Below are 14,343 nucleotides of genomic sequence, written 5' to 3'. Positions count from 1 at the left end.
TGCTAAAAGAAGTGAAAACACCTTGAAAACTGTGATTCAGTACAAGTACCTTGAAAATTTTCCCATAAAGTCTTGTTCCTTTCCATATGCAAATGTTAATAATTAGCTAATGTTACTATGTGATTCTTATAAGTGGCATTTGAATTTGGGAAATAGACATTCCGACCTATGAAGAAGAAAAGAATGGACAGAAGAATGTAGATGGATGCTATAGAGGGGGTCAAGTATAAAAAATAGAATTACAACCTGCATAAACAATATCAAGTAAGAAACATATGCTAAATGTTTTAATAATTACCCTATTCTAAGGAGTTTAAGTCTTGTATTAGAAATGGCTTGGCTAAGTCATGAGAGGAAAGTAAATACGACTATCTAGTCTTCAACCTCATCGAAGACCTGAGAAGGGAAGTAATGTTTCTTGAGTAAACAGGAAGTGCAATCAAGCAACTTCTAAAATATGCATATGCAATAAATAGTAGAGACAACTGGTTACCTGGGTAATTACCCAATTCTCATTTGCAATGTTTGAGGAGCCAACTTTGGCTAAGGCCTAGAGTAACTGACAGACCATTTTCAGAGGCAGAAAAAATTTTCAAAACCATCTTTCCCTGTCTCGGCAGGGTTTGGCAGGCTTTCTTCTTGTTTCCTGCTTGTCCTGTCAGGACACTGTGCATTTTGTCAGTGGTTGAGGCACGGGCAGTACTTTGCCTAAAGGCCAGTTTTGCCAAGACGAAAACAAGCTCCTAGTGGAGTGTCTTCAGTGCCCAACATTGTTTAGGGAATAGATCAGTGCTACTAGGAGCAACCGTGTCTCACATCAACAGATCCCTAAGTTATTTAAATGCCATATTTTATAGTTCTTTGAAGTGGTTGAAGATTATCTGTCTATGCGGAATACAATCTCTATGTATCTAAAGAACCTGATTAGTCTAACCTCTGAACTGTAAGCCACCCAATTAAACGTTTTCCTTTATAAGAAAAAAGTAAGGCCGCATATTAGAATATTAAACAATCTTTAAACAACTGTGCAACAAATGAGGACAATGACCTCAAAATGTAAACAATGCATGAGTATCTTGATCAGAGGTAGAAATGTATAGCACAATATGATAAATATATTCTAAAATTATATCAATATATAAAATATCTTAAGCAGAGCTAGAAGCATGCATCTATATAATATGACAAAATATCTTTGCATAGGTGTACAAATATTGTAAACAGAAATAGGAGCATATTCAATATAATAAATATAATTTGAATTGGTATCAATACACAAGAATCTATACCATGTAAATTGTCTATAAATAATAGCTCACAAGTATTCACTCTATTATTCACTATTAGTATTAGTGTGAGTAAGCTCACACTAATCTACCTATTATCCCTTCCAATTTTCCTTTTTATTCAAAGAGATCCCTGAGCCTACATAATTTCCACCCCAACCCCCAACCCTATACCAGTTATAATTAACCCCTAATTGATGTCCCTAACCCTGAGGACAAACTTTGTTGGGAGAGGAGACATCATCTTCTAGAATTACTTCCAGTTGTCATGGGGGCAATGTTCTTTCTATGAGATCCTGTAAAACTAAAATGATGGTTAAATTTCAAGATTATTGTCTGCTATAATTGCAAATTGTCTCTGAGTAGCCTGAGTTTTTCTGAAGTTCTTATTTGAAGTACTGGCCAGAGCGTTGTAAGAAGGTGCACCATTTCCAGCTAACCAAGTTGGAATAATTTTGAGCAGCTGGTACCCAAAACCGATCTTAAAGTAGCGCTATCAACATCATGATGTCATATCAACCAGGTGGAATCATTGTTGTGGAGCCCCTTCTTCTTCCTGGAAACTTAAAAGATTACTGCAGTAAAATTTATTGATCATTGTGGGAAACTTAAACATTATTCATATAGACATATATTCAATGAAAGGTACTGTAGAGACAACAAAAAAGGTATCGCGAGAAGTACAATTTTTCCTAAATTCTTTCTTCTTTCTGTCCCATACCAGATGGCTCCTGATAGGAGACATAAGCACTGAATTTTTCTAGTAACAACATACTTAGATTTAGAGAAGAATAGCCATTGTCCAACTCCAAAGCCAGCTTTGATTTTTAAGTAGAGATATACACATGTTCAGGTAATGAAATTTGTACCCTGCAGATGACCTGTCCTCATAAGTCAGATTTCTCTTTGCTTGGTGATTCTTTCTGGATCTTTTTTCCTTTAGGCATCTAGATACCACGGTTTCTCGATATTTTGAAGATGGGTATTTTCCTGCAAAGACAAGAACAGAACCCTGCCCAACCCTTATGAGGTTTCCTTACCATCTGTATGATTGTCATCTCTGTGGATGAGCTGTCATTTCTGTCTCCAGAGGTTCCTCCTTTTCAAACTTAATCTTTATTAATTTTGATGGTATCCGGGGCAATCCACAAACTACCCCAGATGTGGTAAACTCAGCTGTGTAGACTCTATTTGTTTTAACAGTAACAATAAAGTATGCTTTTAGAGGCCAAAGAACTAAGAACTTTGTAAGGAAAATGAAAATCCACCACACAGTGGTAGTTCAAGCATCTGAGTTTTGATAAAATTAATGTTAAAATCCTATTTAATAGCAAAGCTCTGTAATTTCAAGATTGCAATTGGTTCATTTTGTCAACATACACTCCTGTTCATGTGCTTCTTATTTGGACTACTAACAGCTACAGCATGCTATCAACTTCTTATTTGATATGATACACAAAAAGAGGAAAAAAAGCAACACGCAGCCTTTTAATAAGTTGAGTTTTAAAATTTAAACCGAGAGAGAGAGAACCTTCATCTGGCGACGGATGGAGATAGAGACAGAGACCCTCATCGGAGCACTGGGCTGAGCTCCCAAGGTCCAGTTGAAGAGCGGAAGGATGGAGAATATGAGCAAGGAAGTCAGGAACATGAGGGGTTGGTCCACCCCTTGAGACACTGTGCCTGAAGTAAATGGAAGCTCACCAAATCTAGCTGGACTGGGACTGAATGAGCATGGGATCAGATTGGACCCCCTGAATGTGACTGACAATTGGGACAGACTGAGAAGCCAATGTTAATGGCACCGGGATTTGTCTGTACTGCATGTACTGACTTTTTGGAATCCTATTCTCTTTGGATGCAAACTTTCCTAAGTCTGGATGAAGGGGGGAGAGCCTTGGACTTCCCACAGGGCAGGTTACCCTTACCTCTCTCAGGACAGGGTGGGAGGAGGGTGAGTGGGGGAGCAGGAGGGAAATGGGAGGAGGAGAGGAAGTGGAAATTTTGATTGGTATTATTTATAAAGTAATAAAAATAATAAAACAGCCATATCAAACAGAAAAAAAAATAAAATTTAAACTGATTATAAAAGAAAATGGCCATAATCTCTATCTAACCTTCAAATTGCCAAACTTAGTGAGTTGAGTTTAAATATCATTCAGTGGCATTCAACAAGGGAGACAGAAAAGCTGTTTCGTTTTACTCACCCTTTCATCCATTTGGTCACATCTGAAGTTCAAAGGAACTGGCTGTGTGTGTGTGTGTGTGTGTGTGTGTGTGTGTGTGTGTGTGTGTTGCTGTGTGGTTAGCGGACATATTGAAGTCCTGAGTTTAATTTCCAGCCCCCAACAACCAAAGCTAATCAGCAGCCTTGCTGTCTGCTTGCCAATGCTAAGGAAGCAGGGTTATTACTCCCAGCCTACTCAGGAGCTCCCCGTGGAAGTCTCCACTCTTACACATTTGTATTTGTATAAGAAAAGCTATGCACACAATGTAATGCATGCCTAACACATGGGGATAGTCAACTCTAAATCTTACGTGTTATTTTAATCTTACACATTTTATACCCCTGAGTATTTGACACCTGGTGAGTGTGCATGGCATATTTGCACAGGGAATAAAACATTAGATCCGTGAGTTGTAGGTCAGGCAGAGGAGGATGGGGATCAAGTTCGTCTAGATTTCGTATAAAAGACACAACAGGAATTTCGGTTTAGCCGAAGTATACAGTGTTCTGAATGGGTAGGGATGAGGTTGGGCACGTGAGCCCACGTTACCCAGGCTTTTACTTGCAGTGCAGTGGGTTGGCACCTCAGATAGTGGGGGCAAGAGGGGAGTGGGGAAACATTAGCAACTGTGGTGGGCTGTAATGATATTTTGGTTTGTTTGTTCATTTGTTTGTTTTGATTTTTTTGAGAGACAGGGTTTCTCTCTGTAGTTTTGGAGCCTGTCCTAGAACTCACTCTGTAGATCAGGCTGGCCTTGAACACACAGTGATCTGCTAGCCTCTTCCTCCCAGAGTGCTGGGATTAAGGTGTGCGCCACCACTGCCCAGCCTGATATTTTGTTTCTAATCTAACAAATAAAGCTTACATGAAGATCAGAGTGCAGAGATAAGCCACTAGTTAGCCACAGAGGCCAGGCTATGGTGGCACACACTTTTAATCCCAGCAATCAGTAGACAGACAGACGGATTTCTGTGAATTCAATGCCACCCTGGGCTACACAAGATTGAATCTGTCTAAAAGAGAAACAGTTCACACAAAGGTGATCCCAGAATTTAGGATTACATCCTTTTAATCCCAGCACTAGGGGGGCAGAGACAGGAGTGATATGGCTGGGCAGAGAGAGAGAGGAATATAAGGTAGGAGGAGACAGGAGCTGAGATGCAGTCTGAGGATTCAGTCTGAGCATGCAGTCTGAGGTTTTGTAAAGACAGCATTCAGTCTGAGGATTTGTAGAGACAGGATTGCCCCTTCGGTCTGAGCATCGGAAGAGGTATAAACTCTTTAGTGGCTGGCTGCTTCTCTGACCCTTCAGCTTTCACCTCCTGATAGCTGACTCTGAGTTTTTATTATTAAGACCAATTAGAAATCACACAACATTAGGATTGCCTTCCATCTGAGTGATTAGGGATTGCATTACAGTGGGCCTTTAAGTTGGGATGCAGTGCAGTGGGGGGACTCTATTATATTTTAGAATCATAGGTGTGGCATCTTCTGTGAAACAGACAAGGAAAAGGAGGTGTTGGGAGCCTTCCCAGCTGAAAGCATACGAGTTTGGAGGCGAATCGGCTAGTTCAGGGGCTCTGTGGTAATTGTGCAGAGAGGAAGGGGGTCTGAACATCAAGCAGAGGTGAAGATTTATTTAGGACAGAATGAGCAGCAGGGGTCTTGACAGAATACAGTAAAATTAACATCCCCCCCCCAAACCAGATAATCAAGCAGAAAACTGTCCGGTAACTGCTGCAGCAGCGAGAACCTCCCCCAGGGAAGGAGCTGACAGGAAATCTACTAAGTGTCAGCTTTGTGATTTGTCACTCACGAAAGTGAATGTCAACTTGGAGAACTCGAAGAAAGGCCCTCTAGGCAAGGGTTGTGACCACCCTGGCCTTCTCTGGGTATGGAGCTAAGGAGGGAGGGCACATCAGCTCTTGGTGTCTGCTCTCCAAAGATTTACAGCAATTTGCTTATGTTCAGAGAAGACCCTTAATTTGTGCCTTTGAGCAACAGAGCCTGGAATAGTGGGCCAGGAGAGCAGTCTTCAAATTGTTAGATCACCGTGGAGAAGGACAGGCAAGGCCGCCATTGTTTATCCTTAAGCCCGAAGGCCAGAGACCCAACTGGCCATCACAGAGCCACAGACCGAGTCTTGGTGACTGGTCCTTGAAAAGTTTCCCAGCTTATAAGGGCTGAACTCCTGTACTAGGACAGTGGGCAACAAGAGGAAGACAAACACAACCAGCGCGTGTTCTTTCAGGTCCTTGCTGACTTGGATGGGGACGATCTGGTCAAGTGAGTGGCTGGTTCTCAGTTATGATGGTGGGTAACACTCTCTCCAGGCTGCTGTCCCCTCCCTCCTTCCCTCCTTCCCTCCTTCCCTCCCTCCCTCCCTCCCTCCCTCCCTCCCTCCCTCCCTCCCTCCCCCCCCTCTCTAATTGTGTGTATGTGTGCAAGTGTGTGGAGGCCAGAGGTCAGTGTTGGGTGTCTTCCTCATTGCTTTGTACCTTATTTTGTGAGCCAAGGTCTCTGGCTGAACCTGAAAGTCACCAATTGGCTACATTGGCTGGCCAGCAAGGTCCAGGAAGCCACCTATCTCCACCTCCTGCCCTATGCCTATTTCCCTGGCGAAGGGCTCACGGGTTCACCTTGCCACATCCCAGCTTTTACAACTGTGCCAGGGATCTGAGGTGGTGGTGGTTACAGTCTCTAAATCCCGTCATGGAGGGAGGTGAGTAAACCTGGACTAAACCTTGGGCTGGTCAGACCCTCGCAAAGGTATTAACTTTGGTCCCAGCTTTGCTGCCCCGGAGGGGCGGGGTTACTAGAATGTTTGCTTAGGAGAAGGCGATTGGCCCTGGGGAAATCCAAGGGGCGGATCTAGTCGGTGGTTGCTATTGGTTCTGCCGGCAAGTTGAGGGATGGCAGCGAAGGGGGCGGAGCTCATGAGGAGAGGTTCAGCACAAGAGCCCACCGAGGGGAGCGAGCTTGCAGGCTTGTGAGCCCGCACCCCGGCAGTCCCCCGCCAGGATCCAGGAAGCATCCACCAGGAAGCTCCCGGGGCTTGCAGCGGGGCGTTGGCACGGGCACGCGCACTTGCTTTGCCGGCTCGGATGCGGCGAGGACGCCTCGGTGTCGCGACCTGAGCCATTCAACAGCTGGCCTCGCCCGCAGCAGTCCCAGAGAGCGACCGGGAGCGTTGATGGTTGACACTGCGGCAGCTGGAGGGAGGCGGCGACAGGAGCTGTGGCGGTTCCGCTATCCCAGCGGAGCCGAGCGCGGAGGTAGAGCGGCTGCCCAGGCGCCTGGTAAATGCCCCCAGTTCTGGTTACCGACTAGGCGGCCGCGTCCTTCTGCGTCCTGGTTGGCCGGCCGCCCTGGCCTACAAGAGTCGTGGGTGCCTGGCGGGCTGGCTCCGCGCGGGACTCTGAATGAGCACTGGGGAGGGGCTTCTGAGAGGACCGGGTAGCCAGGCCAGCGCTAGCTGGAGTCTGGTTTTCTAGGGACACCCCTAGGCTTTCCCCCTTGGATCCGTCAAGCTGCTCTCTTGGGGCTCGGTGTCGCACTAGGGGGCGCTGTGGCCGTTGCTGCAGCCGAGGTCACTGGAAGCTTTCCCATAGGGTGCACTAGATTGCTTAAGGAAAGCCAAAGGATGTCCTCCCTGATGGACATCTGAGCCAAGGGCTCCGGTTCTCAACCTGTTCCCCTGATATTCATCATCTAGTTAACCACTAGCAAGGGCCCGTCGCCTCTGCCCTCTGTTGACGACTAGGACCTTGACTTCGGGGACTTGAATCTAAGCTTGAGGTTCCTAGTGTGGGTGGAATTAAACTACTTCTAATTTGATCAAGAAAGCGGGGTCACCCTCAAAAGCCTTTGGAGTGCAGTCTTGAGCTTGGGTCGAAGGGCAGGAGGGTCAGGGGACACTCATGCTGTGGGTACTGGTATTCCTGAGTGTGTTGGTCACTGGGACTGGTGCCTTCTTTACGTTTATCAGCTGCTTGTTGAGATTTTAGTTGAAGCCAATTACTCCCTGAGTACTTTTTGAATGCCACTAACTCTAAGGGGTGACTTGTGTTGATTGGAACCCTGGAATCCAGCATGGGGACCACCGGGGCCTTATTATTTGCCACAGGGTCTCAAAGATGGTACCCATTTTGCCCGGGGGTTCCTCCTGCCTCAGCCCTGAGTTTGAAACCTCATACTGTTGAAAGAATGTAAGGCTGTGCAGTATAATTGGTAGGGATGACTTTTTCATTTGTGAAAATGTAGTTGTGCTCTCTCAGATTCGGTTCTTTTAAAAGAAGAAATTTTAAGCATATGAGATGCTAGTAGCCACATTTTTCTGTGCTCTATTTTTTGGATTCCTGCGTGTGGAATGTATCCCCTCAAAAGGATGGAGTAACTTGAAGCATCGGGTAACTCACATGAAAGTATTTCTTACTTCAGCTCTTGTGCAGCGCACAGAACAGTGGAGTAAGCCTCCAGGCACCGGTGCCCAGGGAATGCCAGCTGCTACCCGCATGAGAGGATGCATGGGACTGACTTGACGGGGAATCATAAGGTAGAGGATAGGGCATGCAGAGACCCTCTTCTGCAGTAGGTGGACCCCAGGATCACACCTGGAGTGTGCCCCTTTTGTCTAGTGTTTGCGATCACACATTCAGGTAAAGTGTAGCCTTTTACTGGCTTCGTGTGTCATCTCCAGCATTAGAAAAATGGCGAGGCTTGGAGCTTAGGGAATGTGGATTTGAAGATCAGGCAATACAAAATGGTGGTGTTTGGGAGAGAGAGAGAGAGAGAGAGAGAGAGAGAGAGAGAGAGAGAGATTGATTTAGCACTGTGCTGCTAAGACTAGCTATGCATTTGTTTCCCCAGTAAGTGCCCCTGCTTTTGCCAGAAAAAGGAACTTTTGTTTTTCAGGATGGAAAAACAATCTTACTTTAAGTATAATTATAGAATTCTTTAAAATAAACAACATCTTTGTTAATCCTTTGGGAATTTCATACGTACACGCAAAGTGTTTTAATCTTATTTACTCCTGTTCTTCCCCTAATTCTTCTCAGATCTTCCCAATATCAAGTCCTTTAAACAAACACCCCATATAGTGTTGCCTGTATATTCATGGTGGGGATCATCCACTGGAGCAGGGTAGGCCCGTAAAGAAAACGACACTTCTTCCCCCCCCCCCCGAAGCCATGAACTGTCAGCAGCTGAGAGAAGAGTCTTTGCTGACTTTTTTCCGAGGTAGTAGTCTAAGAATTCTGATTCACTGTCCATTCAGGTCGACAGAGGTTTTTTGTTGTGGCTTCCAGCATACTCATGGCCTTTCAAGAAGCTTTGAAGCTCACTTGCAGATGGAGGCAGCCTAATACCTGGGCCCCAGTGGGAGCCATCATGGACTGCATGGAATCCAGGGGCTTATTTTTCAGAAGAGGCGGTGTAAGAACTGGGGCATATAAAGAAGGAAAGCCAGTGACTTATTGAGTAGCTCTAATAGGAATAAGGCTCATATTGATCGAGTGCTTGGGGTTAAGTACTTGATTTGCATCATTTCATGTGATTCTTCAAAACTCATATATACGCATGCGTGTGTGTACGTATATGTGTGTGTATATGAGGAAAGAGTGGGCATGGCGGCTCAGGCCTATTATTCTAGCACTCAGAAGGTGGAAACAGAAGAATTAAGGTTATCCTTGGCTAGATAGAGAGTTGGAGGCTACCCTGAGGCACATGACAGCCTGCCTTATACACATGTAAAAGATAAAAAGAAGGAAAACCTTTGTAAGGTAAGCGCTAGTCACTATTAGGGGTTTGAGTAACTTGAATCCAAAACTCGGAAATTTCAAACGTTCCAAAATCTGTAACTTTTTGCATATTGTCATGATGCCACAAGTGGAAAAGTCCACGTATGCCGTCGTATGATAGGGCGGCTGTAAAACAAAGCTGCAGGAAATAAAATGACCTGGAGGCTACACAGCAAACCTGCACGGTAAGCATAAATGAGCTCTGTGTGTCCACCCTCAAGATGTCTCCTTATATATAGATCCTTGCGATCGCCACCATTCTGGATAAGGGATACTCCACAGGGATCTTCTACAGTTCACAGAATTTAGGCAACAAACCCACGAAAACCGCCTAGCTATTTGGCGCCAGAGGTGGCGTTTAAACCCAGGACTACTTGCTCTTGAAGGTAGTTTTGGCTGGTTTTTTTTTTTTTTTCTGTCATAGTTTTGTGAAGAGGACTTTGAAGGCTGGGGAAAATTTGTATTGGGAGGGGATAACTGGTGAGAGGCTCTGCATCTTTTAAAGACCTCCAGGAAGACTGGCTCATCTAAAATGGGCCAGTGCACCTAGGGGTAGGATGCAGGCTAGGGGTGCTGAGGTAGGGAGGGCCTTGTTTTGAGTGTCTTGAGGGGAATTTGCGATTTGATACAGTAATAAATCGAAGATGCTGAGAAATTCTTTATCTTGTGTGTGAGCATGTGTGCACGTCACAGAAAAAGTGTGGAGCTCAGAAGACAGCCTCAGTTACCCTCCCTTACCTCTGCTTTGTTTGAGAGTTTTTGTTGTTGTTGTTGTTGTTGTTCAGACCTGGGCATGGCAGGCTAGGTATCCTGGGAGCTTCCAGGGATTGGCTCACTACAGGGCCACTGGCACTACCGACATGTCGGCCACGCCTATCTTTAGTAGGTTCTGGAGATCTGAACACAGGCCCTCCACTCTTGCACGGTGAATGTTTTGCCCACTCACTGAGCCATCTCTCCTCAGCCTGGCATGTTGAGATTGTTTGAACAAGGAAGACTGTGACAAAAGTAGTGCCAGTTATCTGGTGTGACCTACCTGGGTCCCTGAACCTATTTCTCTCTCCTTTTTTTTTTTTTAAAAAAATTATTTATTTATTTATTTATTTATTTATTTATTTATTATGTATACAGTATTCTGTCTGTGTGCATGCCTGCAGACCAGAAGAGGGCACCAGACCTCATTACAGTTGGTTGTTAGCCACCATGTGGTTGCTGGGAATTGAACTCAGGACCTTTGGAAGAGCAGGCAATGCTCTTAACCTCTGAGCCATCTCTCCAGCCCCCCCCCCTTTTTTTTGAGAGTCTTGTTCAGGTGTGAGTATACTTAATGTCTTTGTTATTCCTAAATTCTTAGGGAGTACAAATGTATACAGTTGAGCAGATTTTTGCCTTAATGTGTAGGCTCTAATCTATACTACTTGATTTTTGTTTTGTTTTATTTTTGATACAGGGCATTAACTTGTAGTCCAGGCTGGACTTGAACTCACGGATATCCACCTGCCTCTGCTTTCTAAGTGCTGGGATTAAGGGTGCAAGTGAGCCACCATGCCCAATAGCCTATACTGCTTGAAAAAGCAATTAAATCTGGGGACGGCCCACATTGAAAAGCTGCAGATCTCAGTAGAAATCAAGATCTTTAGCTTATCTTGAAATTCTAGAAGGTCTGGGTTGTTTCACCCAGAAAAGTCAGAGCTTTCCAGATTGGACTCCTGTAGCTGGGGGGAGCTGAGTGATGGCCTGTCCTGTCTCTGCATTTCATTCCTGGTAGCCCTCTAGTCCCTGGACTTCTGCCCAAGGGAAAGAAGCCCCACCTAGAAAGATTCCGATCGAAGATTATCTTCTTGCCTTACCAGGTAATCAGGAAATTGTCAGCCGACCTCCCACAGCACTGTCTGTGTGAAATGAACATAACCGTAGCACGCAGGGATGCTGCAGGCATCGTTGATAGGAACTGAGCATCATCCGTGGGCAGCTTCTTTTCCTCAGGCCCGGATATATTATGATACATTCCGCTGAATCTTTATTTTCTATTCTTTTCTTAGACTCCGGTTTTCTTTCTATTGCATACTGAATGACTATAGGATCTGGGTCAAAATGTTATAAAAAAAAAAAAACAGTTCAGGGTAAAAACGGAAGAAAAACAATTAAAAATAGCATGCTAGTTTGGAGGGAGGAAAGGGAAGGGGGAATTATTACCTCAAAAATCAAGAAGTGTTTGAAAGAATAGCATGCTAAAGTTATTCATCTCGATCTCTGAAAGATTTAAATCTTTTGTGTAGAAATTTGTAGGATGTATGTGTTTGTTCATGGGTGAGAGGAGTGTACATGCATGCTGCGACATGCGTGGCCGTCAAAAGGCAACCTTGGATATCAGTCCTTAACTTCTACCTTGTTTTTAAGACAGAGTCTCATGCTGTTTCCTATTGCCTTTGTCAGCCTAGCTGCTCCTTGAGCTTCTGAGGAGTCTCTTGCCTCTATCCCCCATCTCGCCAGAGCAACATCGGGGTTACAGACACATGGTACTTGCCCAGATATGCAGGAATTATGGGCATCTGAACGCACATCCTCACACTTGTGTGGTCGCTGCTAGTATACTTTACCCACTCAACTATCTTGCCAGCCCTGAAAGTACTCTGTGTTCTAGAAAGGGATAAGCCACTTTGTGTTGGCACTAGACAACATTATGCCAGTCTGCCTGGGAACTGCAGGGCATTTAGCATTAGTGGCCCCTCTGCTTACCAAATAGTGAAGATGCACCTTCCTGGGACAGTTGTTATGACAACTAAAATTGTTCTTTTTTAAAAAAAATTATTAGATTTTTAAAAAATATTTTTTAAGAGCCATGCATAGTGGTGCATCTATTACTTTTTGTTTGTTTGTTTGTTTGTTTGTTTTTTGGTTTCTCGAGACAGGGTTTTTCTGTGTAGCAGTCCTAACTGTCCTGTAACTAGCTCTTGTAGACCAGGCTGACCTCAAGCTTACAGTGATCCACCTGCATCTGCCTCCTGCGTGCGCCACCACCCCTGGCAATCTAAAATGGTTCTCATGCACAAATCATTCCTCTTGAAGGGAGCAATTGTGGCGCATTTAAAACCTACAAAGCACATTCTCGAGTCTGACGTTCATTTCTTATGAACAAATGTTAATAGTATCCTTGCTGTTCTGTGGCACGAAGTGTTCTAGTCCTCTTCTGGCATTTTGTGCATCAGATTCCAGTCATCTGTCCTAATCTCTCTCTCTTTTTAGACTCAGGTCTTTGAGAGTGAACTCAATACGACTCATCACTACAGCCCCCAATGTGTCTGAGTAGGTGATTGGTAGGTATACCTCAGTTACTCTCAGTGTCCGTTAGTGTTAACAGCTCTATTCTAAAAGGGCATGCTAGCCCGCATTACCATTGCACCCTTGGCTTTGAGATACTGGTATCCGCATTCTAAAAACAGAAGTAATACCTTTGAAAAGGAGCTGTCGGGCAAAGTTTCTGTTTAACTCAGCTTTAACCTTATTGAGTTTCTCCTCTCTTCTAATTGTCCCAGGCTCTGAGGTGATATTAGGGAAGCAGACATGTAATTCTTGCTCTCACGAAACTTACAGTTGAGAGAAGGAAGGAAAGGAGATGCAAACCCAAACACATTATGATCGGGTAGCACTGATGTTGTGAGATGCTCTTTTGGTTGTCCAGGGATAGCATCTCTGAGGAGACTAGACTTTTGAGTCAAATCCTTCTCCCGCAAAAAGGAGTCAGGCATGCACAGATCTCGGTTGGGGCAAACATGTTCCATAGAAGAGACACAATGCAAAAGCCTCAAGTGTTATAGCTAATGAGACTGTGTCCAGTAAAGACGCCAAGAGAACGAAGATGGAGAATTCAGGAGGGGACAAGGAGGTGAAATGAGTTGAAGGAAGGAGACTGAGGCCATATTTCAAAGGCGAGAAGTTGAGATTTCCTTTAAAGCCACTGGAGGGTTTCGAGCAGATGTCTGACATGATTTGGCTTAGGGTGTCTAAAGTCAGGCATGGTGGCACATACACAAGACACATTACTGTGAGCAGGGGCTTGCTGTGAGGTCAGCCTGGGTTACATTTTGAACTTTAGGCCAGTCTGGGCTACAGAGTGCATGCCTGTCTCCAAAAATATGCAGAAGTTTTGATTTTAAACCATGTCGGCTCTTATCTAGGGATGGAAGCAGAAAGTCTAGTTAGGAAGTTGCCAACATGATTCGGGTTAGGGCAACGAGGCATTAGACCTAGGAGGAAGCAGCAATGGGGAAATGGGTTTGGAACATGTGTTGGTGGTGAAGGGATTGAAGTGGAGAGGGAGGGTAACTCCCAGGTTTTCAGCCCGATCCCCTGGGTGGAGGTGCCTATACTCAGGAAAGTGCTAATTACTGGGTGGGTGGGAGCTAGTGGGAAGTGGAGGGCAGGTTTGGGGCTGGGAATTAAGAGTTCAGGTGCACTTGTTTGGCTGAGATACCAAGGAAAACTTCCACTGGAGACAATGAATAGGCAGTTGAATATGAATCTCAGGTTGGCAGAGCTTCAGCCCACATAAAATTAAATGCAAATTAAAGGTGCTTCGGGGTGCCAAAATATACTAGCCTAGGCCTCATACCTAAAATGATAATGATCCAGTGTGAGCAGGGCTGGAAAGGAATCAGGCTCAGTGATTCTGCTGATGGCCTGATTCTTTGGCTTCATGTTCCAGGAGAGCAATTTGACAATAGGTGATGTAGCTGTATACGATTATTCCTGACCTTTGTCACAGTGTATTTTGAAGAAACAATTTAAAAAAGCTTTGTACAGAGCTTTTTATGCTAAGTGTTCATTCTTATAATAATAGTCTAGAGTAGGGGCTGGAGAGATGGCTCAGAGGTTAAGAGCACTGACTGCTCTTCCAGAGGTCCTGAGTTCAATTCCCAGCAACCACATGGTGGCTTACAGCCATTTATAATGAGACCTGGCGCCCCCTTCTGGCTTACAGGCACACGTGGAAGGAATGCTATTCACATAATATAATAAATAAATAAATAT

The 14,343-nt window shown here is 44.7% G+C and overlaps 1 protein-coding gene across 1 annotated transcript in view; it reads left to right on the top strand.

Annotated features, from left to right (window-relative positions):
• Positions 1–12,629, top strand: part of LOC126488462 (uncharacterized) — a 42,166-nt gene extending 29,537 nt beyond the window's left edge. Inside the window, exons 4-5 of the mRNA XM_050121955.1 lie at positions 6,420–6,813; positions 12,559–12,629. Of these exons, the coding sequence (XP_049977912.1) occupies positions 6,420–6,813; positions 12,559–12,572 (408 nt within the window). The 3' untranslated portion in view covers positions 12,573–12,629. The remainder of the gene's footprint in view (positions 1–6,419; positions 6,814–12,558) is intronic.
• The last annotated feature ends 1,714 nt before the right edge of the window (positions 12,630–14,343 follow it).

This window comes from Alexandromys fortis, unplaced genomic scaffold (assembly GCF_014885135.2).
Source record: "Alexandromys fortis isolate MF-2015 unplaced genomic scaffold, M_Fortis_MF-2015_v1.1 scaffold_189, whole genome shotgun sequence".
In the NCBI taxonomy this organism is placed as follows: domain Eukaryota; kingdom Metazoa; phylum Chordata; class Mammalia; order Rodentia; family Cricetidae; genus Alexandromys; species Alexandromys fortis.
The sequence above is the reverse complement of the archived record's forward strand: the minus strand, read 5'-3'. Positions and strand labels throughout refer to the sequence as shown.